Below are 25,538 nucleotides of genomic sequence, written 5' to 3'. Positions count from 1 at the left end.
TTTTTCATTCTGAATGAGAATATTGTTGTGTTTAACTAACGTAGTTCAAATGCACACCTTAGTTAATTTGGACTAATCATTGTCCCTTTGCAGACAAACCCTCAGGTATTTCTGCTTTACAAAGGTAGTGACAGTTTTCATTTGCATCCCATTTGGTTGCACTCATGTGCACACCACTGACATGAGTGCCATCCACGTATATTTTATGACCATGTAATGCCAGCAGGAGGGAGCCCTGGTGACACAGAGAATCAGCCCAGCACTTTGGAAGGATGGATGTTTACTTTATTTTATTTTGTAGAAAGTTATCTATTCGTGTCCTTATTTCCATGCTCTGGGGTATGGGGTTGATTTATTCCATGATTGCTGCCAACCTGCAGCAGTCAGATAATGAAACAGAAGTGCCAGAAATGTTACTTTTTTTTCCCTCTGGTGGCATGCAAAGGCAGGAGTCTGGAGGAGGTCCCCAGGGCAGTGGCATAACAAGACACCGTTCTCACTGCAACGCTGCCTTGAAGGGTCAGAGATAGGGGACCCCATGCTACAGCTGGGTATTTAGCTGTTAAAAACAAAACAAAACAAATTAACAGTTGAGATATCCCTGGAGTTTTCTTTCCTGCAAAGCCACTGACATGTTTGCCATCTGATAGCAATGGCCCCCCAGATCTCTCCTCCCTACATTCAGCATAGGACAGATGGCTATCATCCTTAAAGATGGGCCCCATCCTTTTATTTGGGTTTCAGCAATGTTTTTCATGATCTCAAGGTGCATTTCTCATATCAAAAGTAACATTTAGGGCAAGTTTCAAGCTTGGGCAACAGCTGGGAGAGTAATGTAAAAGAATTGAAGCAGCACAGGTCCTTCATGCTGCAAAGATAGTGTTTGCACAGCAGTGAGTATTTTGATTGACAAGTTCACAATTACCTTTGTTAAGTACATAATTAAGCAGTAAATTAGGCAAAATAGTTAAGGTAATCAAAAATGGGAAAATTAAGATCTATCTAAATGGTAGGACGTGCTGATTTTTAGTATTTACTTTCATGTGCATGTTATGATACATGGCAGCTCTCGTTGATCATTTCTATAAAAGACATTTATAATGCACTTTACAAATAATTGACAGCTCCTCTTTTGTCTGTGCTTTGTGCTAGCTAATGGAAATTGATTTAAATAAAAAATAATTTACATGTTCTTATAAGATTTCATTGAATTTACAAGGGCTGGAGCACACCACATTAATTATTGCTATGCCATTGTGGCAAGCTAGCGAGAAATTAGATATAAAAACAGAGCAAAAACTATATATAATTACCATTAAAATGACTCGGGCATGAAAATTAATCAAACAGATTTGGAAAAACATTATTATTCCTGTCAACAATAGGAGACCAGGTCTTTTGTTAAGAACTTTTACTTTGATTTCCGCTTGCATTCATTCCACACTTAATGAGCTTTTGTTCTGGAGCATAAATACTCCTTTTCTTACTTCCAGATGTGTTTACAAGAGTAGTCACATGGAATTACTTGAATCGCAAGGAATGTAATCCCATCCTTTCCTGGTCTTGATTTAGTGGCTACCAAGATCAAGCTTCAGATCATCTTTGTTGCTCTTGTTGAGCTCCCATTGTTACTTCAGGGTGTAGAAGCTTGCAAGGGTCCAAAGAGGTTGCTGTGTGCAGTTTGGCCTCTGCAAGCTTTCAGCTTGTTGGTGGAGACAAGAACAAGGCTGCCTGGGTTCAGCTTGCAACGTCCTCCTCAATCATCATCTAAACACTCTAGGGCTTGCTATCCCACCCATAATATGATATTACTTTTTCATCCCCTCCTCCTCTATTTCCCTACTTCTGTATATACTCTGGGAACAACTCTTGTCATCCTGCTGGGACAGCAGTGTCTTGGTGTAGATTTACTGTTGCATGGCTGTATATCTAGATGCAGACACACTATTAAAAGACCTTTTTATTGCTTGTATTTTTTAGATAAATTCATAACAAACTCTTGCACTTTTTTTTTTCCAGGCAAACCAGTAATGATAGTGACTGAATACATGGAGAATGGCTCTCTGGATACATTTTTAAAGGTATTGCTTAGATTGTTTTTCCAGGGGGACCTGGGGACTTTGTGGAGGTTTGAGTTCTTTGTAGATGGTTAATGTCAGTGAAAATGTTTTCTGGGTGCTGTCTGGAGGCAGGAGCAGCTCAGTTGTCTCTTTGATCTGCATTTACACAGCATTATGAAGGACCTGGTGCATGCAATGATCAAAACAGCTAAGAATAAGTTGGAGAATATTACTTCATTTTAGAAGGCAGTTGACTATGTGGAAAGTATTCACTTATCCTGCAAAATGTTGTGTGGTTCAACAGCAGATCCATACTGCAGCATAGCAAACCCCAGACTTGTCAGGGTTTTTCCATGAAATGTAAGTGCTAGAGAAGGGAGAGTGGGGGAAGTGGTTACAAATGCAATGTGGCAACATGGAGAAGAGCATTCATGAACCCCTAAAGCATTTGTGAACCCCTACAGGTAGGATTTCCATGCAGCTTGGTGCCATGCAGTTGCCTGACCAAGAAACAGCCCAGCCCTTATACATGTGGTCACTGCCAGTCACAGTCTCTTTATCAGTCACCAGGAGAAGCAGCTCACTCCTTGATCTCAAGTTAAAAGAACTACATTTCTTCAGCTTTGTCTCTAGAGATCCTAATCTAAACAGTGAAACTTAGAAAAGCTTCATGGTCAGAGCATGAGAGTAATGAATTATTAATTTTCCTGGTTTCCTTCCGTGGAGACTTGCCTTTGCATTTTTATTCATGCACATCCAATGCTGAGGGTGCAGAGGCTCTCAACTCATCAGATGTCTCCTTCCTTTTGCAGAAGAATGATGGGCAGTTCACAGTCATCCAGCTGGTGGGGATGCTGCGAGGCATCGCGTCAGGAATGAAGTACCTGTCTGACATGGGTTACGTGCACAGAGATCTGGCCGCCAGGAACATCCTGATCAACAGCAACTTGGTCTGCAAAGTGTCAGACTTCGGCCTCTCCAGAGTCTTGGAGGATGACCCCGAAGCAGCCTACACAACCAGGGTGAGTTAAGGGGTTACCAAATTGGTTGAGCTCAAGAGAAATGTATTTCTTACCACATTTTGGTGTTCAGGCTCTCTAGCAAGGAGGTTTCTACAAACCCAGAGCCTCTAAACTGTGCAAGGGCGTTTGATCAGGTGGTATCAATAAATTAAATTTGCACGTGCCTTCAATTTATAGTGGGAATGGCCAAATAACACAGAGCTTAACTAATAGCTCCTAAGTTTAAGTTGGGTACATGAGTCAAATAGCAAACTTTGCAAAGTTGCCATGTTTCCAAGCTCTATTCTGTCCTCTTTGGTGGATATGAAAGGGAGGAAAGAGCAATTGCTTTGCTCAGGCACCCATCCTGTGATGTAAGCCATGGTCTTCTGAATGCTGGTAAGTGTGTAATGAATGCCCATTGCAAATACTGCACATTGCCCTCAGCATTACCCAGTTGAGAGTAATTTCTCCCAACCCAAGAAAGAGCTTCTCCAGCATCCGTGCTCTGCCACTGCTCTGCCCATGTGACACTGGCACTGCAGAGAGGGGCAGACAGGACCCAGCCTCAGCAGCACAGGCTTGGAGAGAGCCTCCAGTATTCATGGCATTGATTGGCACACCTTGGACATGTCTTATTACTGTTTTTCCAAGGGTATTGTTTGGTGGGTGGTGGGAGCTGTCTGCAGTCATGTTCCCAGTTCCTGTGGACATCTTGGAACGGCCTTTTAGCTTTTGTCAGTCATGTCCCCATGATGGGACTCAGTGCACAGCTGGACTGGCACTTCCCTGCAGGTTGAAGGGCTCTTGGCCAGCTCTGCTGTGGCTCCCATGTGCTGCCACGAGCTAATTGGCACTGCGCTAAAGGCATGCGCTGCTGAATAAGTAATTACAGTAAGAAGAGACTTTTTAAAAGTTGCTTTGAAAATGCGTTCCAAATCCTGTCTTTTTCCAATAACAAGCACTGTTAGGGGGCATGCAGGGAGATCTTCCAATATTTAGCTCAACACAGAGAGGAAGGGACTTCACAGTATAATATCTTTTATACAAATCAAGGGAGATAACTCTTTAAACCCAATGAGAAAAGTATGCCTTAATCCAGATTCTCCCTTCCCTCCCCTTTCCTTTCTCAGAGCTGATCTGAAGTTTGATTTCTAAAATGAGAGAAAGGAGAAAAGGAAACAGCAAAGCACATTTGACAGCTGTGGCATCATTTTCAGTCCCACAGCAGAGGCCAAGCAGGCTGGTCTTTGCACACACAAATTTCTGTGCCTGATACACAGATCTCTCTGCAGGGCCAGGACTGCATTAAAAAAAAAAAATTAAAAAAAGGGAATTACTTCTGCAGCAATTTGCATGAAGCCCTCATTAGATCAAAGTCTTCCTCAGCTTCAGAACTGTCTGTTCCTCCCCAGCTCGCTCTCAGAAATGGAGGAACTGTATTCCCTTACCAACCAGTGCAACATAATTGAGATGTTGATCCTATACATGTCCCAGCATTCAAACAACAAACCTTCAGGACAGCCAATTAGTAGGCAGCCCACAAATGCTTATGGGCTGAGATAATGTGGAAAGGGGCCCCATGCTGTCAAACAGATTTACTTTAAAATTCGATGTCTCTTTCCAGAGAGAAAATAACATCCCTTGGTGCTCTGAGAAGAGCTGTTTCGACTTTTTTCGCATGTTCTCTGCCCTCCTCTGCAATCTGTTTTTTGGGTTTTTTCTCCGTTTCTTTTCCATTTAGGGAGGGAAGATCCCCATTCGATGGACAGCCCCTGAAGCGATTGCCTTCCGCAAATTCACATCTGCCAGCGACGTCTGGAGCTACGGCATTGTAATGTGGGAGGTGATGTCCTACGGCGAGAGGCCTTACTGGGAAATGACAAACCAAGATGTAAGCACGTGCCAGAGCTGCTGTGTGATGGGACTTTGAGGGCTCAGCATTCATCCTGCAATCTGAGAGGCAGGATGGGGACAAGAGGAGGAGAGCTGCTGTAAAAACGGCTTTGCTCCCCTGTGCCAGAGAGAAATGATCCTCCTGTTTGATGCTGTCTTTTTTTTGCAGCAACTCAGAACAGGCTGTGCACAGAGGGAAGTGTGTCTGCAAGGAGGCAAGCCTGCTTCCCCCAGCAGACCAGTGAAGCTTCACTAATGCTGTTAGAGCTGGAGCCTGTCCCTCCTCTGCTTAATGACAAAGGCCTGCCAGGGGATAGATGCTGATAAACTGGCAGCATTTTAGTTGTGTGTTCAAACCCCTGCTGCCACATAAAGCAGAATCTGAGGATAGTCATGGTAAGAGCTTTGTTTCCCAGCAGAAAAGCTGGATGATTTGATCTAGTGACAGCAGTCCACAGAGCTACATGTTCGTTGTTCTTGCACTGCTGATCTCAAGAGAATAGTTCTGCTCCAGTTGCGAACATCTTGTAAGTCTGTGCTTGCACAAACTCTCATTCATTTGTACAGTATCCTTCATGTGTCCCCTTGCTCCTGGGTTTCAGTGCCCCCTTGAGCCTCTGACCTCCAGGCCACTCTCTGAAGCATCTCCAAAGAGTGAGATGCCTGGGAATATTCTCTCCCACTTGACTGCAGCTCCAATCCCAGCCCAGTAAGGATATCTTGATCCTACTGCAGGGCTGCACTCTACCCTGATCTCACCATCAACATCTGTCCATGTCTAAGGCTAAAAAAATAGAAGCCTGGGGTAGCCAGATTTTCTAGGTCACTCCTTCCTCTTCACAACTCTGAGAATTATGCTTTGCAAAGGTCTCTGAGAATGCCAGCTAGTTGTGAGGTCAGATTCACCACAAGGCATGTTGGACAGCCCTGCTACCTGCAGAAATCCTACTGCTGGATGGGTTTCCTCTGGTCACAATACTTGGTGTTTCATCCTTTCTGCTTTTTTGAGCAGCATTCCTATTCCAATGACTTTTCTGCTGTTTCACTGGCAGTCAGGGCTCTGGCTGAGCATTCTGCTCTTCCTGAGTTTTGTTAGTGAGCCTCTGCCATCAGTGGATGTTACTACCTGTCATGCTGAGCTCCTATCTCATCTCACTTTGAGTCCAGGCATGGAAACAAGCAGTACCTTTGAGATGGTCACGCCATGCTTCTTGCCAGAGACCTGAGCACGCTGTTTGGCATGAATGCCCCACTGCTTCTGCATTGCTGAGGCTGTCACATTTGCAAGAAGTTCAGTAAAGCAGCATGTACCTACACAAGGATTTATCTTAATCAAATACAGGGACTTGCTTCCATAGTCTGTGCAAAGAATGCAGCAGTTGAGAGCCAAGCTTTTTCGTTCACACTGAGCACTGTAACTATCTTTAATGGTGATGCACTGGCGTAGCACAGATGTTGTTCAGTAAATGCCAGGCCAAGATTGAGGCTGATGCCAGTGAAATAATCTTCTGTGGCCAGGGGAGTCCCTTGTCTGAATCATAACACTGTGAGCATCCACACTTTACAGAACTGTTCCAAAAAGCCCAAATGCCTCTGTTCTGTGGGGCACAGATTTACCTGGAATGAAAGTAGAAAACAAAGGACTAGTGAGGTGTTTATGAACATCAGTTCCTGCCTAGGCTTAGCTTGTGTAACCTCTGTGTTACTTGCCTCTGCCCTTTGTGCAAATGATAAGTGCCTGGATGGTGGTGACATAGGAACTTATCTTAGTGCTGTGGCATATTTCTCATGCAATTCTTCCTCCTTCAGCTCCTGAAGGCCTCCTCTTCTTTCCTCCTCTGCTTGTGCTGACATAAGAGTCAGTGGTGTTAGATACAGCACTGGTTTTTGTGCAGAAGAAAAAGGGGTCACATAAATTTTGGACTCTGTTGCACAAGAGTTTCTTGTCGCATGGCTTGTAATTAAAGCTCATCATTTTCAGCCACAGCTGATGATGAGCAAAATTATTCTCACCGTGTTACAGATGGCTTGCTTTAAAGGAGGTGAAGTGCAGTAGGGCAGGAAATGTTTTAAGGCTACAAATCACATTTTAAAGTCATGCTGATTTCTAGATGGCCCTCTACAAATATGCTTTGGCTTGACCACAAGATAAGGCTTTGATGTGGAATGTGTATTGAGAGGACGATTGTAGCCTGTGTTGCATAGGTTGATAAGCTAGATAGTCGTGGTTGATTTTTAGTGTTCAGACTGGGGAATCTGTGAAAACACCACTGACTGTTGCTTTGGTTTACTGGAATAGACTATCCCAAATTGTCCTCTCCTAAACACCCAGTTCAGTCACCCCAATCCATAACTGAATAGTGCTTGTCCAGAAGAGAAACAAAAGTGCCTCCCTAGGTGCAAATCCTAAATGTTCAAGTCTTACAAAGCAGTACACACCAATGAATGGAGCAGCAAATGTCCCATTTTCTTATTTTCTAATCACTGTGGTGGCTACAAGTGACTCAGTCTTTGTTGTTTCGGTTTTTTTGCTCCTCTTACTGTTAGACGCCTGAAGGCACCTTCAGATGTAAGAGTGTATTTCAGCATCCTAGCTTCCCGCAGTATTTTGATACCATTTACATTGTATCACCAGGACAAATGACATCCTGTAAATTGAGTTAACGCTATTGATTGTGATGTTACTGCCAGGAATATCCAGCACGCATAACCCCACTGCAGATATAGTTCAGATATTCTGATCTGGTGCCAGATGGTCTGCTCCCTGTCTTGATACTATTTTCTTTCTGCTACAGCTGGAGGATGACCCATTATTGTTATAAATACAGACATGGACACAGCAAATGCCATTCTCATGGCTGTGCCACACTGAAGCTTTTTCTTTATAGGGCAGCTGCAGATTTGGAATCAGGGACCAGCTCAAAAGCACAGTGTGAAGAACAGGGAGTATAAATAGCAGAGTGTGGTGGAGCTGGGAGCCACAGGCAGGCCACAGAAGAGATTACCTTGCAAGTGCAGGGTGGGTGGAGAGTGGTGCTACTGCTCCAGTACCAGATGAAATCTCAGATGCACACTAAAGGACTGCACATCTTGTGGCCCAGATCTTCTGATGTGCTTTTTACCCTTGGAGAAGATGGTAAAATTTCACCTGACTGCTTCTCTGCTGTGTACATCCTCAGAGAGTTTGAGGTTCCCACTTCTGCTGCTCAGCCGGCCTGGCTCATTCCTGCGACTCTTACACTTAACAAAAAGCTCTGGGATGGTGGACAGTTTAAAAACAAACCATGCAGTCCTGAATTTTGAATTTGCATTCAATAAAAATGACTGAGTGCAGTGCTAGTCTGACACAGCCCATCCTGTACTACTCATCTAGCAGCTAAAAACCAAAGCAACTTCCATGCTAACCACAGTGCCTTCTTTTTCAACACAGCATGTTTTCAAATTGTGAGGCAGTGCCTAGAATGAATGGCATTTGAGGTAGTCTTTGGAGTGGACAGTGAAGCACACGTGATTTTCCTGTGGACGTAGCACATATCTGCTTCAAGCTCCTTTTCGTCAAGGAATCTTGGGGGTGGAGGGTGTGAAGGTGGGCTGCCATGACTCCCTTGGCACAGATACGGAACCTTGTGGCTTGAAACATGAGCTGCATTCTCTGAAAATTGTAATGGTTCAAAATGGGAACTACTGGGCTTAAAGCCCTGCCACAAATCTGCCCCAAACTGGGGAAAACAAGTTGCCTTCTTCAATTCTGCCCTCATTTCTGCCTTTCAAGAGGGCAGGCAACACATATGCATACCACTTGTTCTAGATATAAAACCATAGATGGTTTGTATTTGAAATCAGTGCAACAACTCCCCTGGTTTTAATTTACATACTCTTGGGCTGACATTTTAAATTCCTGGCAGAAATGTGGCCACACTAAGAAACTACTAGACCCAGACAGTATTGAATGATATATGAGATGGTTGTTCTGCCTCTGCCTTGAATCCATCCATCAATTAGCATTCAAAGTCTCTTTTGAAATACAGACAGACTTTTATTACTGTAATACAAATTTGTGGTCTAGCACATGCCTTTTCATTTAAAAAGAAGCCAACATCTGAATAAACAAAATCACTGCACTCCAAGAAGATGCCAGAAATCCCTGTAGGCTCTTTTTCATGGATTTAGCATAGGCTCCAGGAGTTTCCTGGTATATAACGCAGAGACCACAACTGAGCTTCGAACAAGTGCAACCAGGCAGTCTGGGCCCCTGGTTGCAGCAGTGCCTTGGCCTTCTAGATTCATTTTGCAGTGACTAAAAATTAAGTTATTCAACCCATCCCACAGAAAATATGAAAGATAGAGGGGCTTACTGAGCTTGCCTCTCATGTGCAGAGTTGGGGAGTGGCAGGATTTTTTGTGAGCATATTGCCGATCCCAAAAATCAAATTGACTATGTTGAAGTCAATTTGCATTTGGGAAAAAGGTGAGGGGAGGAAAACCCTTGCATGTTGTGTCCTGCAGGTGATTAAAGCTGTGGAGGAAGGCTATCGCCTGCCAAGTCCCATGGACTGCCCTGCTGCTCTCTACCAACTAATGCTCGACTGCTGGCAGAAGGACCGCAACAGCAGGCCCAAGTTTGACGAAATTGTCAGCATCTTGGACAAGCTCATCCGTAACCCGAGCAGCCTGAAGACGTTGGTTAATGCATCGAGCAGGTACAGACTCAGCCCAGAACCATTTCTCAGAGCAAGCTCCTTGTCTGAATACCCACCCCTGGGGTCGGATTCCCTCTGATTGTTTGGCCTGTGTGTGTTCTTGGGTGAATGCTCCTTCAGCTTTTTTATGTCCAGGGGCGTTGATTCATATCAACTTTTTCTGTTGCACTCAGCAGCCAAGTGAGCAATTCACTCACTCTGAATACGGTGCTGCTACCACAAAGAAAATTTCCGTGGTCTGTCTTTCAGAAACAGGAGTTTGGGCAATACCTTGTCTGTGACAAAATTACCTGTGCTCTACTGCAAGGTTAGAGAAGGCAAGACCTGAGTGCATGAGGTAGATAAGTAAATATTGCTCCAATTATCTGCCTGTTGACTTTATCTTGGTAATACAAACGAAGAGTGTCTCTTGAGGAAACTCTTAGGATGTGCAAAGCTCATGGATGTCCAGGTACATCCTTCCACAACTGTTGCCAGGCATGCTAGCCACCACTACAAGTCGTGACAGTCTTGGTAATTGCAAGAGGAGGTCTCTGGTTCCTGAAGTGTTGTACACAAACCCTTTGCTAAGACCACATTAAGTGAATAGAACAGCCAGTTCGTATTTAAACATGAATCTGAATAGCTACACAGGTACAAGTAAGGTAAACACAATCAAGAAATAAAGCTGCACTCAGGGAGAAAGAGCTAAATAGTCTTGGAGAGGCTTTTTCTGTTTCCACTGTAAGCACACATTTACTTCTGAGCCATCAGTGTTGCTAATCACGCAGTCTCTTGCAAGGTCATAAAGAAGTTATATATATATATAAATGTGTGTGTGTGTGTGTAGATATATGTATGTATGTGTATTATTGCTGCTTCACTGATGGCAGTGGAGTTCCCCAGATTAACAATGGAAAAGACCCCTCAGAAAAGTTTATCCTCAGAGGACAGACAAAAAAAGATATGTTGTTTTCTTTAAACAGGAATGAGGGAGATAAGATTAAGTTAGACTGGTGGTATGGGCCAAATCAGATATACTGCTGTGAGCTTATAGTCATTTGTCCCCACACCTTCCAAGTGAGCCTTTCACAGCTGCATGTGGAACATCTCACGTGCTGCAGCTGGACATCCCTGTGGTGGCATGTCCCTGTGCGTGGCACTTTGTGCACTGAAAGAGAAGAACCTGAAATTTCTGTTAATTTTAAAATATGAGATAGATCTGGTTCCTCGGGCTATTTTACATGTACCATTTACCATCTGAAGAAGTTATTCCTATTAGCAATTAGATGTAACATCAGTGCCAGCAAACCTGCAGGAAAAGGTTTATGACAGCATAAAACATGTGAAGTTTCTCGTTTATTTTCAGCTCAGAACAGTTATTTTCCAGGCCTGTTATGTGGTGTTTCCTGCAATCTTTTATACCAAACTGGTATGCCAGATGAGGAAAATAAGCAGGAAAACATCTCATTGAGCTGCTAAACATCTTGCTGATCTTTTATTCCATGAATGGGTCCATGCAATTCCAAACCTCTCCTTTTCAGAGCTGCTGTGGATATTTTTGATACGGATGGAGCACCTGAACAGTCAGGCTTTGGGGCTGTGTTTCTATTCTCACAGATTGCTGTTCCCAGACCATAGTAATTCCAAATGAATCATAATTTCAATATAGAGCAGCTGTAAAGGATTTTTTTATATATGTAATGTGTTCTTTATGGAAATTCTCATTAATGCAAATAAGGGAGGAAGTCACTCTCTACATTACAGCGTGTGCTATGATATCACTAGGTACCTCCTGACATTACTGATGAAAATCCACTTCTCATTATGATTACTTAGGAGTTTTGAATTTCTCATGTGTATAAAATGTTATGGGAAGCCATTATGTTCTTGGTACTGCAAGTATTCACATTTTATTAGACCCTTCAGCATTGCTATTAAATAAACAAATAATACTAATGTGCTCATAAAATATATGAAGATTCCTGAAGTGCTATAATAATATAATATCCCAGCTCTCCTTCCAGTTGAAAGTCTTTTAAGTGTAACAGCCACCATCAGAGGCTGACCCAGAAAATGGTGGGTTGTTTTTTTGGTTTTTTTTACCTGTGGGTAATGGTCTTTATGCAGGGCTTGTGTTAGCCGTGTCCCGTTTTACAAAGCAGGGAACAGATCTGGTTTCTTTCCTGGCTGACCTTGGGCAAGCCCTCTGTGCTCTCTGCACATCATTAGCGGGGTGGTGGGCCCTGCTTGTGCCAGGTAGTGTGTCGGTGCTCCAGCCGTGGGGAAGGGTTGTTACTACTTGCCTGAGGGCGTGGGAGCAGGAGTGTACCTCTGTTTGCAGGGCTGGAGCGTGGCTGGAGCGTTGCTGCTCTCTGCAGGCTCCTGGGATGCTGTCGGCATCCGAAGCCCCCCCGTGGCTCTGCAGGAGCAGCCCCCAGACTGTTAATGCTCCCTGCACTGTTAACAGCTGCCTGCCATGGAGGGCCGCTGCTGGGAAATGTAATTTGGGTTTCAGCTTCCAGGCTCTGCGCTGTCGTAAGTTAATTATGAGCTTTAAAGGTGGAGGAAGAGAGCAAAGCAGGAGTCATCGAAGCGAAGACTTGGAAGCAGGAGTGACTGGGAGAGCCTATTTGTGGCCAAGAGGTAACGAGGATGGACGGCACTCCTCTCCTCCTCTTTCTGCTGGTGGTGAGGACCAGAAAGGGTCAAGAATGGGTGAGGTTGCAGGTGAAGTGCTGTGTTTGATACGTTGCATATCAAGCCTGCTAGGACGATTTAGGCTGCAGCAATCACTGAAAATGGAACAAAAGAAACATCTTTACCGTAAGAAATGCAAGCAACTTGAGTCATGTTGTGTATCTCTCAATACTGATTCTGTTTGCTTCTTTGTTTTTGCTTATCTTCAGAGTGTCCAATCTGTTGGCAGAGCACAGCCCAGTCGGGAGTGGCGCCTACAGGTCCGTGGGTGAGTGGCTGGAAGCCATCAAAATGGGGCGATACACAGAGATCTTCATGGAGAACGGATATAGTTCAATGGATGCGGTGGCTCAGGTGACCCTAGAGTGAGTAGTGTCCAGATCATTTTCACCTCATTTGTTGGAATTGCAGTGGGAGGAGGGAGGAGAAGGACAAACCATTCAAAAATATGCACTGAGGCTGCAGAAAGGGAACATGTTATCCTGTGTTTGCAGTCAGCAGTCTCCCTCATAGCATCTCTATTGATAACAAGTGTAGGCGAGACTAAAATTTACAATCACTGCATTGGCAGCCAGTACTTTACTGGCTTCTTTACTCACAGAAATTAATGCATGAGTTTCTGTAATTGCCAGGCCATCCTCTTGACACCATAGCGGTTGATTATTTGTGGTTACCAACAAAATAAACCCTCCACCCTACCACTGAATGTATAGGCACTAGAATCCCTGCTGAGACATCCTGGCTTCACAGCAGATGAGCAGATGTGGTTTCATCTGATCTGGATATAACCAAGTGAACAGTGAAGCCCAGTAAGGTGTGGAAATGGTATTCAGCATTAAGAGAAGTAGGTAAGAGCTGATGCCAGTGCAAGAGCGTCAGGAACCCACAGCTCTAGCAGACAGGCTTCCTGAATGAGACCCTTTCTTCTGAATGTGCCTGTGGTGCTTGCACGTGGGTGACTGCAGTTGAGGCAGCAGCCTTCAAATGACTCGGTAAATGCCTCAGGGCTGCTAATTTGCTATGCTCCACCTTTAACTGCCTGCCTTGCTTGTGTAATTGTGTCAGGACTTTCCTGCTGCTGCCTGCGCTGTCTCAAACTCACCTCAAAGCCTTTCTAGCTGGGTTAATTCGAGCTTAGTTTACTGCAGGCATTAAGGCAGAATGGGAAGAATTGTACTCTGCTGCTCTGGAGAAGGTTGTGTCTCCTCTGACCACATGCAGATTGCCACTGCACATACAGAATTTCTTCTGAGGATTAAGAATAAACCAGAAAAAATCCCCCCACCCCACAGAACTGCAGCATTTCCTCCTGTCTGCCACAGTGCTTGCTGTGGAGCTCACTGTGCAGCACAGGAGTGTGATGCAGGTCGGTGACATCTCAAAGGAGTTCAGTTTTCCATTACATAGATGGAGGGAGTGCAGGAGCATATCTGCTCTCACTCTGATTTTATTTGCTCCACTCACACCATCAATATTTGCCCCTTACACCTGGACTCACCCAGTCTTTCATTAGCCAGTCACACGAAAACTCTGAGCTAGGGATAAACCCCTCTCCAGCAACTGTCTGGGAAATCAGAGTGCATGAATTCTTACCTAGATCCTCCTTTGAGCTCCTTAGACCCTTACATGTTGTTTCCCAGCCTTGTCCTGCAATTATGTGTCATGTTACTTGGGCTTTTGAGGACTCCACAACTTAGACCAGTAATCTACAAACATCGACCAAGGAAGAGAGGGCGTCCATCCCCAGGCTGGTCAGAGTCCACACAGCAGAAATAGTTAGCCAGAGGCTGATAACCAGAGCAATTTCTGGTGGAAAGTGCAGGTTGTCTAAAATTCATCAGAGATTTATTGCTGTTTGGCTTAATTAGTCATATCAAAGAAGAAAATCAAGCTCCTAGCTTGTTCCTCTTTAGAATTTTCTGCAGTTTCAACAGCTCTACACGAAGTGCTCAGAAGTAAAATGTTTTTGTTTGGGTCACAGAAAATGTTGAGTTGAAACCCAAATTAGAGAGTGTTTTCAACAGCAAATCAGAAGTTTACTTACTTGTGTCATTTTAAGCAATCTTACTATCCCTCCTACACCGTCTTAGCATGCCATGCTGCTGACAAAAGTATTCCTAACCTCCAAATTCTTAAAGTGCAACACTTCAGATTATGAAATAAGATCCTTAATTTGTCTTTAAAATTTAACTATTTCCCTATGTTTACTCTTTGGCATTCTGGAAATTTCAAAAATGTCCCCCAAAATCTTTTCAGACGATGCAAAAAGTGCCTTAAAATGTTTTTTCTGATTGGCAATGAACCAAGAAACCCATTACCTGCACAGTTCTAGCCAGAAAGGCAAGTTGGTTTGAAAGTCTTTAAATAAGATTATACCTGCCAGAGATGCTGTGACTCTCACCAGCTGCAGACCTCCTCGAAGGCCCCCTCCCCAGTCCCAGGATGTCCTCTATGGCACAAATGTCATCCTACTGGTCCCAGTGGAGAAAACAGGTCTGAGCTGCTCAGTTTAAGCTTTCTTCTGGGCTTGTAGAATAGCAGAGCAGTGCAAAGGAGCTGATGCCTGGTAGGCTGGGGGTTGTGGGGTTTTTAGCTGGAAGGAGGCATTTCATGGATCCATCTTCCTTTTCATGTGAAGCTGAAAAAAAAGGTTGAAACCTATTCCAGCTAGTTATCCATGTCAGCAAATAAATTCCCCCTCCCCACCCCAGCTGCCTGTGGACAGAGGTTCTTGCAGAGATGCCTGCTTGGTTCTTCTCTGTCTGCTCACACACCTTTGCATTCCAGAGGTGGCTTGGCAAAAAGGCTTGACCCCACTCAGGTTTATTCTTGGAAAACCCATGGAAGATTAATCAAGAGGCCAAGTACCCATCCAAATCAAAACTTCTCTCTCAGAGACAGTAAAAAAAGAAAAAACAGCAGATTCTCAGCTGTTGAAAAAGGAGAAACCATTGTAGCAGCTTAAGAGGAGAAGTGTCATGTACTGAAGTCCTGAACTCAGGCTGATGTAAACTGGCAGATTGCCCTTAAAAAATAAAGTAAGGGAGAAAAATGGCTCCTGGTGGGCTCAGCTGAGACTCTCATGGGTTCTCCAGAAAATAAACACCAGAACAAGGAAATTTCTTTAAAGGTTGATATTCTGAGAGGGATTGGTTTTCTCGAGGTTTTCTTTCTCCCTGTAAAAGGAGCAACAAAAAATTTTGTACTCTACAAAGGAGAATTCAGGTTAAATGTTCCTTGTCATTTTTAATAGAGGCGACTGTTCTGTATATTCCAGAGCTGGGACTTGGGAGGATTGGGTGAAAAGATAATCTGAACATCTGAAAGTAGCTTGTTTTCCCCAAATGACATCAGTAAAACAGTCTTTACAATTTAAGAGGTTGCTTTCAAATACCATCCAAAATGATCATCACCAAATTCAAACCGTGCAGGAAACAGATGTAGAAATTATGTGAATAACTGCTGCCAGAAAAAGCAGGAAAAAATATGATAAATGTAAATAGCTTCTAAAATCTACTGAAGAAAACCTACTAGTGCTATAGGAAGAGCTGGCCATAACATTGACAGGACTAGAAATTGTGGGTGCCTAGCTTGTGGCTTCTTTACAGGACCTGGTTGAGATAGTTGATGTTCAGCATTTTTTTTAAAACCTCTCTCCCCTGGCATTAAAAGCAAAATCCTGATTACCATTCTGATTCTTGCAAACTGATGGCTTCATGCATTTATTCCAGAAAAGAGTAGTATTAGTGACAAATTTCTGAATGCAAAAGATTAAAAATCCAAGATGGATGAATATCACCCCAAGTCCTAAGCTCTGCCTACTTAAGCAAAGACCTGAAAATGTATGTATTCAAACAAAGAGTGATGTCTACATTTAGCTCTAATTCTTGCAAAGGGACGAATCACCTTGTGAAAAGTGGAGCCTCACCCTCCACCCTCTCTTTCCAACTGGATATCAGACTTGAAGGGAACCTTTCCAGTGGACCAGACCTGCTCTTTAAACTTGTGGACCACCTAGTGACTTTGAGTGTGTCTGGAGCTCTTTCAATCCACTGCAAGAATAACTTTACCAGGACAATATTCAAGAATAGATAGATCCATGACATGAGTTTCAGTCTGACCCATGACTGGACCAATTACTAACCATGTGGACTACATATTTTCACCTTTTGAAAGATCTGTACTCACTGAATCTCAGGACACCCTGTTGTTTGTTATTAGATGAAGAGCTCTGAATATTTGTAATAATGTGTTGTGTTGCTTTGCATTGTATATATTTTTCTTCTAAAATAAAATAAATTATTTATTAAAAGTTATACTGGGTGAAGAACATTTAAGAGTTCACCTGCTCTAGATGCTTATTCTTAACCTGAAATCTCAGTCCTGGGATTGTGATGCTGTGTCTGCTTCTGAACAAATTCTTATCTTGTAATCAAGCAGAATGGGAATTATGAGTAAGAGCAGATGAACTCTTAAAACAAAAATTTTTAAGTCCTCATTTCATGCAAATGTCCCTAGCAAGTGGATTCCTCTCTCTTTAGCATCGTCTGAAGGTCTTTGAGGTTCTTCTTGTTTCCCCTCATTCAAACTGACGACTAACTAACTTCATGAGTAGTCCCAGTCTGCATGGGCAACTGTAGTTACACCACGTGCAGAAGAGTGGTGAGATCTGCCCTGGATGGGGGATGAAATACAAATTATCTGTGCTAGGCTGAGGGCTGCAGACCACGGGGATCTTTCAGGACTGTGGCCCTTTGCTTGCATGACTAAACCAGCTGGTGAGGGGGTTGTATTTTATGTGGCAATCCAGTCTTAGTCTACACTGTGTTTGGCAAACTGGTCCATGGTGTGTAAGTAGTTCTATTTGTAAATAAAATGTTTTAAATCTATTTCTTACAACATGGAGACTGTGAATTCAACCCTTGCAAATGGAGGCTGTTGCAGGGAAGGGGATACCATGTTGTCATTGGCATGCTGCAGCTGAGCTTCCGTGCAAGGTAGTGTTAAGAGAGCAGCTGGCATGCAGCTGTGTACAGGCTGCTTGGGAGAAGCTGACACAAATTTTCCCCTTCATTTCCTTGGCTTTTTGGTCAACTTAGGTAAACCTTCTAATACCTTGTTGACAAGTGATTCAAATTCTTGCCTGCTTTCATTTTCAGCCCTACATGAATGAAAGAAAATACAAACTTCCTCCCTAAAATAAGAATGAAAGTTGTCTCATGGCTGAGGAGGCCAAGCATATTGAAGCAGGGAGACCACCCAGCACATGGGTGCACAGATCTCCACTGCAGAGGCACACACAGAACCCAACACCAGGGGTCAGGTCGCTTCCACAGCAAGGAGCAGCCTGGATCCTGATCGCAGGTGTTCTGTGCCCGCGGGTCTCAGTTGTGCCTTTTCCTGCAGGGAATGCACATTTTTATTGTAAAGCCCCAGTGGATGTCTGCACCCGTCTCCTCTCCAGAGCCTAGCCCAGTGAAATTTCCACTTGGCTGCAGTAACATGAGCCAGCCAGCTCTGGACTGGAGCTGAGACAGCTGTTTTTGCAGCCCTTTGGCACAGAAGTTGTTGGGGGTTTTTTGTCCCAAAAACAGCTGGTTTGTGCACCCAATGCTGTTCAAAATTGTCTTCTGCCTTACACTGCTTTAAGTCCTTCAGCACTGGGTGCATGGGAGCATGCAACGTGCTGTAAGTAATGCTTGAAACATTGGAATTAAAGCTCCTACATTCTCTAGGCAGTTTTTAGAGAGTTTTGTTGTTGTCTTTGCTATGTGCAAGGTGGCTTTTGAATAAAGCTGCTGATTTTCTATACTTAGCAGGTTCAGGAGCTGTGTCTTCTGGTTCATCTTTGTTGAGGTGAAAGACAACACAGTAGTGTTTCTCCCCTCTCTGAGGAGTCCCCCATGCTTTTGGCTGGTGGCTTCATGTTTGGGAGGATTTGATATTCAAAAAAAAAAAAAAAGACTGGATCGCCTGGTGAGCAGTTAATGTATTGAAACCAGAAACTCTTTTTTCTTCTTTCTCTCTTGTAAATCAGTGAGACGTTCCTCAAGGATATGGAGTTAAGGGGATATTATATGGGGGGAAAAAGGCTGTGTAGTAAACTGGGTGGGGGGTTTATTGGGCTGATGGGGCTGTGTGTAAAAGGCCAAGACATGCATGCTTTTCTCTGAGTTTCAGGCTGTTTTTTTCCGGCATAACTTGCAAGAGTGTCAGAAATTATACATCTGTGAAATACATGGTACTGGATTTTCAAAAGAGCTCAGCTTGCACTTTAGATACCTGGAAAAAAAAAGGCTGATTTTTCAAAAAGTGCCAGCAGAGCAGGATTCAGCAGGGGAAAGATGGATGTTGTCTCTTTTAAGAATCAGGTCCTGTACTGTGTTGGTTTTGGGGGTTGGTTTGGGTCTTTTTGGTTGTTTTGGGGTTTTTTTTTTTTTTGATCTCTGGTGTGAACTTCCAACTGTGCTGTGTACATAAAATAAATTGCATGTAACAATAGCATTACTCCATTTTCCTTCATTATTAAGATGGCTTGCTGAACTAGTTTCACAATTCAGTGGAGGCAGAAATGAAAGCATGTCCCCTTGAGAAGGTAGACACCTTTTGCAGGTGCTGCAGCCTTTTCTCTGCCAGGTAAGAGCACTGCCGATGTGTCTCATTGACCTCCTTTGCTCTGTGCCCCTGATGTTACAATTTCCCTTTGCATCATCAATAAGCATTGCTGAAAAAAGGTACAATAATGAAATTACGTGTTTAGCCTGAAGCAAAAAACCTGGTATTTTCCAAATCAAAAAGCAGAAAACATGACAGTCCTTGGAGAAGTACAGATCTAGCTTTTGGCTTTAAGTAGTTTATGTGTTAATGTATTAGCCTGCACTCAAGACTGCTTTTTATTCAAAGCAGTGTTCATCTGTGTAATTTTTGGACATGGATGGTTGGTTGTACTTGTGCAGGAGTTTCTGTCCAGAATGTGAAGCTGCTGAAAGAAGCACACCTCCATGGGTAGCTCATGTGAAAATGTTTTGGTGTTCCGTGCACGTGCTCGCCTGCAGTCCAGCACACAGCCCTTCTGGGAACTGTAGGCCAGGTTTCCAATTATGTCTCAGGTGATGGTTGAGCTCCCAGGTGTTGCTGGGGATTCCCAGCCCTTGCATGAATGCGGCAGCGTGGTTTCCAAAAAGCAGCTGCATGTTCAATGTAACATCTCAGGGGCTTTTGGTGGAGAACTTCCTCCTAAAGGACTTGCACACAGGGTGTCAGCAGCCTGGGGATTCACAAGGGTACGGGCAGGACCATAAGGCGCAACTTAGAAACATCCCTAATTCATCCCAGTCTGGAGGTAGAAAGTGGGGGACTGATATTTTTCCAGTTGAAGTCTTCAGACAAAACACCACATCTCTTGTAGTCAACCTGCTTCTCTAACAGCTTCCGTGTCTTGTGCTGCAAACAGATATGCACCTGTCTTGATGTTTCTGCTGAGCTTTTATTTCTGCAATTTCTGTGTTAACACTTTTCTGCCCCGTAAGAAATCTCTACAATTACATTCTGCTTTAACTAATGGCCTTACCTGGCTTTAGAGGTGTCATTGAATCTGATAACCCAAGGTCCTGCAGTATCTCCAGGAGATGATTTGTCCCACTCCTGTCTTTGGATGGGATAAATTGTCCCCTCGAGGTGCCTCTTTTATGCCATTCACGTGAATTACATGAAAGTGATTACCTTCATCTATACACCTGAATTTTGGAGGGTGGAGCTGATGACAAACAATCTTTCCTCCTGATCCTGCATTTTACATTAACTGTCTTACTTTACAGCTTTCCTGCAATGGTAGCCCATTACAGGCTAGGCAGAATCAACACAAATAACCTTGGCTTCTAGAATTCACCTGCCCAAAGCAAAACTAAATGTGGGTGTATGGGAAGATTTGCAAAGACCCAAAGGGGATCTGCTTTGCTAATTCTTGTTGACTTTAAGGAGTCATCAGGATGGTGGCCATGCTCGAGGCTTTTGCCATTTGTGTTTCTTTGGCTTTCCCTCATCTGAAGAGAAAGAAAGCACAGATTGACCTCACTCCTCACTGCTCATATCCAAGATCAAATACCCGCCTCTCCCATGAGAAGAGGAAACAGCAACGTGGGCTTTCTTACATGGCTTTTCTCTTGGAAATAGGACTTTTCATGCCTAGCAGAATCCTTGGCCAAAGATGATGCTGACACTTTGCTGTCTGGCTGTTCTCCTTGGCCACCAAGGTGATCTCATTCAAATCACATCACCTCTCTGAGATGCTGTCAGCAAATAAAAAAAAAATAAAAAAATTAAAAAAAAAGAAAAACTTTACAAATGGGGAAAATAAAACCCGCCAACTAAACTTGGCTCTGGGAGGTGCCAGTGATAACAGGTAGGCACTGGCGGCAGCAGCAGCGCATGCGGCGCGTGGTGTGCGCGGAGACGTGTATCTAAGAGGTCCATGGAACCAACGTCTGCTTTCTCCCACAGGGATTTGAGACGTCTGGGAGTGACACTTGTTGGTCACCAGAAGAAGATAATGAACAGCCTTCAAGAGATGAAGGTCCAGTTGGTGAATGGGATGGTGCCGTTGTAACACGGTTTTTAAAATTGCTTCCTCAAGTGGGTCGGTCCTGCACTTTGTACTCCAGCCCCAAGATTTATTTTGACTAAAAAAAAAAAAGCAAGAAAAGATAAAAAGGGAAATTGAGTAGTTTCAATAATTGAAGGACGTTGGCCTCTGCTGCAGCATTTCTAAAGCAGTGTTTGACTAAAGTTTTGCTTTTCTTCCTATTTGTGTCCTCATTTTCATGAAGTCAATGTAAGATGCATGGAACGTGGAAACGAATCTGCTGTACATGAGGTTAACCAGTCTCTTAAGCTTCAGCAGTGATGACAAGCCTTCCAGCACGTGTTGTCTGTTCATGGGAGGTACATACATATATAGCACCTTTATATAGTGAATTACAGCAGCACATGATAAAGGACTGACTTGAATGGGGGATTTTTGTGGCCATTCGTGGACTTCCAATAGCTGCAGTTTGCTGAAGTATAACTTCGAGTCTTACTTGTCTACAGGAGTGTATTGAAGAGCAATATTATTAGATTATTTCTCAATAGATATTTTGTTTCGTAAATTTAAAGAAAAGAAAAAAAATGTGCTGTTACACAGCATTAAGTTATAGAGTCTAGCATATAAACGCGTCGTTTGTTCCATGGCAAATACAATACAGGGTGTATATTTTGTTTTCCTCCCTCTGTGTTACCAAGTTCATTTTAATTGCTCTTTGGGGATAATAATACATAATGATGTATATATTGTACAGTTTGTTACTCATCAGGTACAAGATTGTGGCTCTTTCCTTGGTTTGTTCCTTCTTTCCTCCCTCTTTTACTCAGTCTCCCTTTTGTGTTACCCCTACACTTTGTATTTTTGCTACGGTTTGGTTTGATCAACACATAAAGCCTTTGGGAGTTTTGATTATGTATATGAGGTAGAAGGAGTTTGCGTAAATAAAAGATGTTGCCCCCCTCTTCCTTTACACCTTGGGTTGATGACATCCAGAAGAAGACGAGTAAAACATCTGGTTCTTGATGGCCTCCAGCAACAATGTGGCATCGATTTTTCTGTGTCCTGGCAAAAGATAGCATGGGATTGCCTCTGCACAGGTGCTTCAGCCCAGTAGCCCCATTGCACCCATCACCTCTGTTCCCAGAGCCCAGGAGAGAACACAGGAGGTGGTTTTAGCTGGAAGGAAGGAATTTTGTTGTTCATTTTCTGATGATGTGGGTTAAGTCCTAGGGGACAGTGTGGAAATGAGCCTGTGGCCATCAATTGTGGAGATGTTGTAGTATTTTTCCCACAGTGGTGGGAGAAAGGTTATTTTTGGAACTGTACTGTCCCAAGCTGTCTCTCAGCATTCTGTGTTTGCTGTGGACTTGGCCAGTTTGTGACAGAGCACAGAGGGGAGGGAAGAGCAGAGCAGCCCAGCATGGTCACAGCGGTGGCATCCTGAGGGCAAGGTGATGCTGTTCGTCTGGGGCTAGCACAACTCAGATCAGGACTTGGTTGTAGCTGGGGTTCAATGTACCCATTAAAGCCCATGGCTGGTATTTTCAGAGGGACCTGAGGGCAACCCAATCCCCTGGGAATCAAACCAAGAAATATTTAGGGATTGTCTTCCTCTTTTTATTGTAAATAGGAATAAATAGCACTGATAATTTGGTATTCATAGGTTGGGCTTTTATTTTGTGAAGACTTCGGTAAGAATTTTGGAACGGCTCAGTGGATTGCAAGAGTCTGATGTTTCTGTAAATGTATTGCTTCCTTAGGGTTTGGATAGCATCTTGTGGCATCCTTGCTCAGCAATAACATCAATATAGGGAGTTGCTACAGCTCCCTCCATCCCCAGTGCAGCAGAGCCAAGCCCAAAGAGCTCAAAGAGCCAAAAAGAGGCCTGTGTCCTTCATGTCCTGCAGAAACAGCTGTTGCAAGGCACTTGAAGCTGTTTCAAAGTCTTTCACTTCCCCTAGTCTTTGGATGAGATTTGATACATGGAAATTTTTCTTAAAGAAGGGAAGCATCTAGGAGAAGAGTGTTTTTTTGTTTAGCAGCAGGGCTTTGTTTGCTTACAGCAGGGCTACTCTGGGCACTATTTGCCTGTTCTGAAATGTCCCTCTCCATCGCTGCAAGCAGCTGCTGAGTTCCTCAGGAATCAGGAGAAATAGCAGGGAGAGGACGCACAGCAAGGTCTAACAAATCTTGATAGTGTCATTTCTCATCCCCTTGTTCCATTTTGGCAGCCACCGGACCACAAAAGAGGAAGAGGGTATCAAGACATAACAATTTCAGCTCGGAAAAGAGATTTGTCATGTAATAAGTAAGATTATTAGAGCTGTCAGCAGAACAGTCTTCAGATTATTTGTGCCTCCCTGTCTACAATGCTTGGGAAAATAACATGTAGGAGGACAGAAACAATTCATTTTGTCAGGAGGAATCGTTCGTTTGCCTGCATCCATTGGTGGCACTGAGATGCTATTAGCAAATATGTAACACTTTCTGCCCATCACCTCCACTTAATCCTTTCGTGTTGGCTCTGTGGGAGGAGTTGAACTCATTTGGAGTTTTTTTGCTGAGCTCTTAAAAGCAAAATCCTCTTTTCATCATTTGTATTGCTGGGATACCTACCAGATGCTGGAGCAACCTTCAAAATTATAAACCAGTGGAAAACAAAACTGTTCTTAAGCCAGACTGCATTTGTAAATAGGGCACCTCTTCTCGCTTCCTCCAATAAACAAATAAATAACCTTTTCCATTTATTTCAAGAGCTGTTCTTGCTACAGATGTCTGTAATAATAGACTTTGTCTTGGGTCTAAAAATTAAATGTTGTTTTAATGTGTAGGGTCCAAAGGTTACAGCTTCTATGTCCATGAGCAAATTCCAGAGACAAAGGAGGTTTTCAGTTCCCATCCAAGAACTGCAAGTATTTCATGTGTTGGGCATGATTATATGTATTGGAGTGCAGCAGAAAACAAGACAGCAACTTTCTTGGCAGGTTATGTTATTGGAAAGGGCTGTAGGTGAATTTTCTGCCCATGGCAGCCAAGCACTTTGCTCTTCCAGCTCACTACTGCTGCAGCTGAGCCAACAGATTCTGTTTTTTCCAGTGTATTTCACTGATAATTGAGAGGGAGGTATTTCAAAGGACCCAAAAGTTGGAAAGGTGGTTTTTATGCAGTTTTTCATTTTAGGAGAAGGAAGTGTCCCCAAGAATGGTTTGTGTAGACGGGTGCCCTTTCATTATGTGCTACCACTTGGAAAAACTGTGCGACAATTAAAAAGGAAGACTGATATAAAAGGGAAAAAATCAGTTTAAAATTTTATTTATTCCTCCTATATGTTAATAGTGAGAAGAATAAACTATGACGGTCGATTTTTTTTGTCTACTCAGTGTTGAATATAATGTAGAAAGTCCCAGTGCTCAAGAAATCGTGAGTCCTTGGACTGCTGTGGACTTAAAGTTAGATGTTAAGGCAGATGTAAAATACATCAGTAGCAGTCTTAAGATTAACACTTAGTTGCCACTCCTTTATTGTAATTCCTTAGAGCAGGTAGAGCAGGAGCTGGTGCATCCAGCACTGCCAGAGCTGCAGCATCTGTCTCAGCTCCTTGCATCAGTGTTTTAACTCACAGGAGACTGTAGCACTGCTGTATTTATTCCTCCCATTTCCCCCTCTTTGGATGCTCTCTGTGCTTTTTGTTTGTGTACATGGGGGTTTTTTGTAGTGTAAGATACAAATTTTTCTATTTTTTCATAAAAATAAAAACCTTTGACTAACAGCAACATCCAGTTGTGGATCACACATATGCTTGACCCCTTGACTTTCCACAAAGCATCAGGATTTCCCCCCTTGGAAAGGAAATAAATTCTCTGTATTTTTTCTCTCCTAAACACAGATTTGGTGCTACTCTTGTCATCCCTGAGGGAAAGAGAGGCCATTGGGATGAGTGAGACATGCAGACCAACATGAATACATCTGGCCTTGTTACAGGCTGTTCCCACTTTTTGCTGTTTTGGGGGGAAAATATGTTTTTTTAGCCTAGTTTCTGCGGCAAAGGGCCTGCCAAACCAACCAAGCCCCAGATCAGTCGCTCACCACATATCCCTCAGAAATACCATATTTTTGTGGGTTTTTTTGTTTTGTTTTGTTTTTTGGTGGGTTTTTTTGCCTCCCAAGATGTGGTTTTCTCTGAATTTTTTGGGGAGGGACCCCAGCAAACCCATGACCAGGTGGAGCAGCCAGCACCACATCCCCTGCTCCATGGATCTGGAGGCATCTCCACGTGCTGCAGAGGGGCATGGGCCAGCCTAAGAGAGAGGTGAGAAAAGCCATAGGTGGGAAAGGCTGAGGGCCAAGGGGAAAAGACTGACCTGGGAAAGGTCTTAATGGAGGTGGTGATGGGAGGCCACATCCTCTTGTCCACTGCTAGAGGACAAAGGGAAGAGGTGCAGATATGGATACTGTTTCTCCTGACGTGAGAGGAAGCTGTGGCAGGTGATGGGTAGTGGTACACTCAGAGGGTGGCCAGGAAAGGCATGATAGGCTGGGACAGCAAGGGAATGCTGCCTTATATATTAACGGGAGCACAAGGTCAATTGGCTTAGCAAATTGAGGTTGGTTGTCAGCAGCT

At 43.6% G+C, this 25,538-nt stretch overlaps 1 protein-coding gene across 8 annotated transcripts in view; it reads left to right on the top strand.

Moving 5' to 3' along the window:
* The window catches only part of EPHA5 (EPH receptor A5), a 196,147-nt gene extending 174,314 nt beyond the window's left edge, over positions 1-21,833 (top strand). For 6 of the 8 annotated variants that reach the window (XM_063422494.1, XM_063422493.1, XM_063422492.1 and 3 more), the window contains 6 exons: positions 2,020-2,081; positions 2,873-3,082; positions 4,806-4,955; positions 9,464-9,657; positions 12,546-12,701; positions 20,836-21,833. In XM_063422494.1, coding sequence (XP_063278564.1) covers positions 2,020-2,081; positions 2,873-3,082; positions 4,806-4,955; positions 9,464-9,657; positions 12,546-12,701; positions 20,836-20,941 — 878 coding nt within the window. In that variant the 3' untranslated portion in view covers positions 20,942-21,833. Of the gene's footprint in view, positions 1-2,019; positions 2,082-2,872; positions 3,083-4,805; positions 4,956-9,463; positions 9,658-12,545; positions 12,702-16,231; positions 19,117-20,835 lie in introns of those variants that run through there. The other 2 variants (XM_063422495.1, XM_063422490.1) reach the window with 1 other exon arrangement.
* Positions 21,834-25,538: the final 3,705 nt, after the last annotated feature.

The sequence above is a fragment of the Prinia subflava genome, chromosome Z (assembly GCF_021018805.1).
Source record: "Prinia subflava isolate CZ2003 ecotype Zambia chromosome Z, Cam_Psub_1.2, whole genome shotgun sequence".
Classification (NCBI taxonomy): Eukaryota; Metazoa; Chordata; class Aves; order Passeriformes; family Cisticolidae; genus Prinia; species Prinia subflava.
This window is presented reverse-complemented; position numbering and strand designations above follow the sequence as displayed.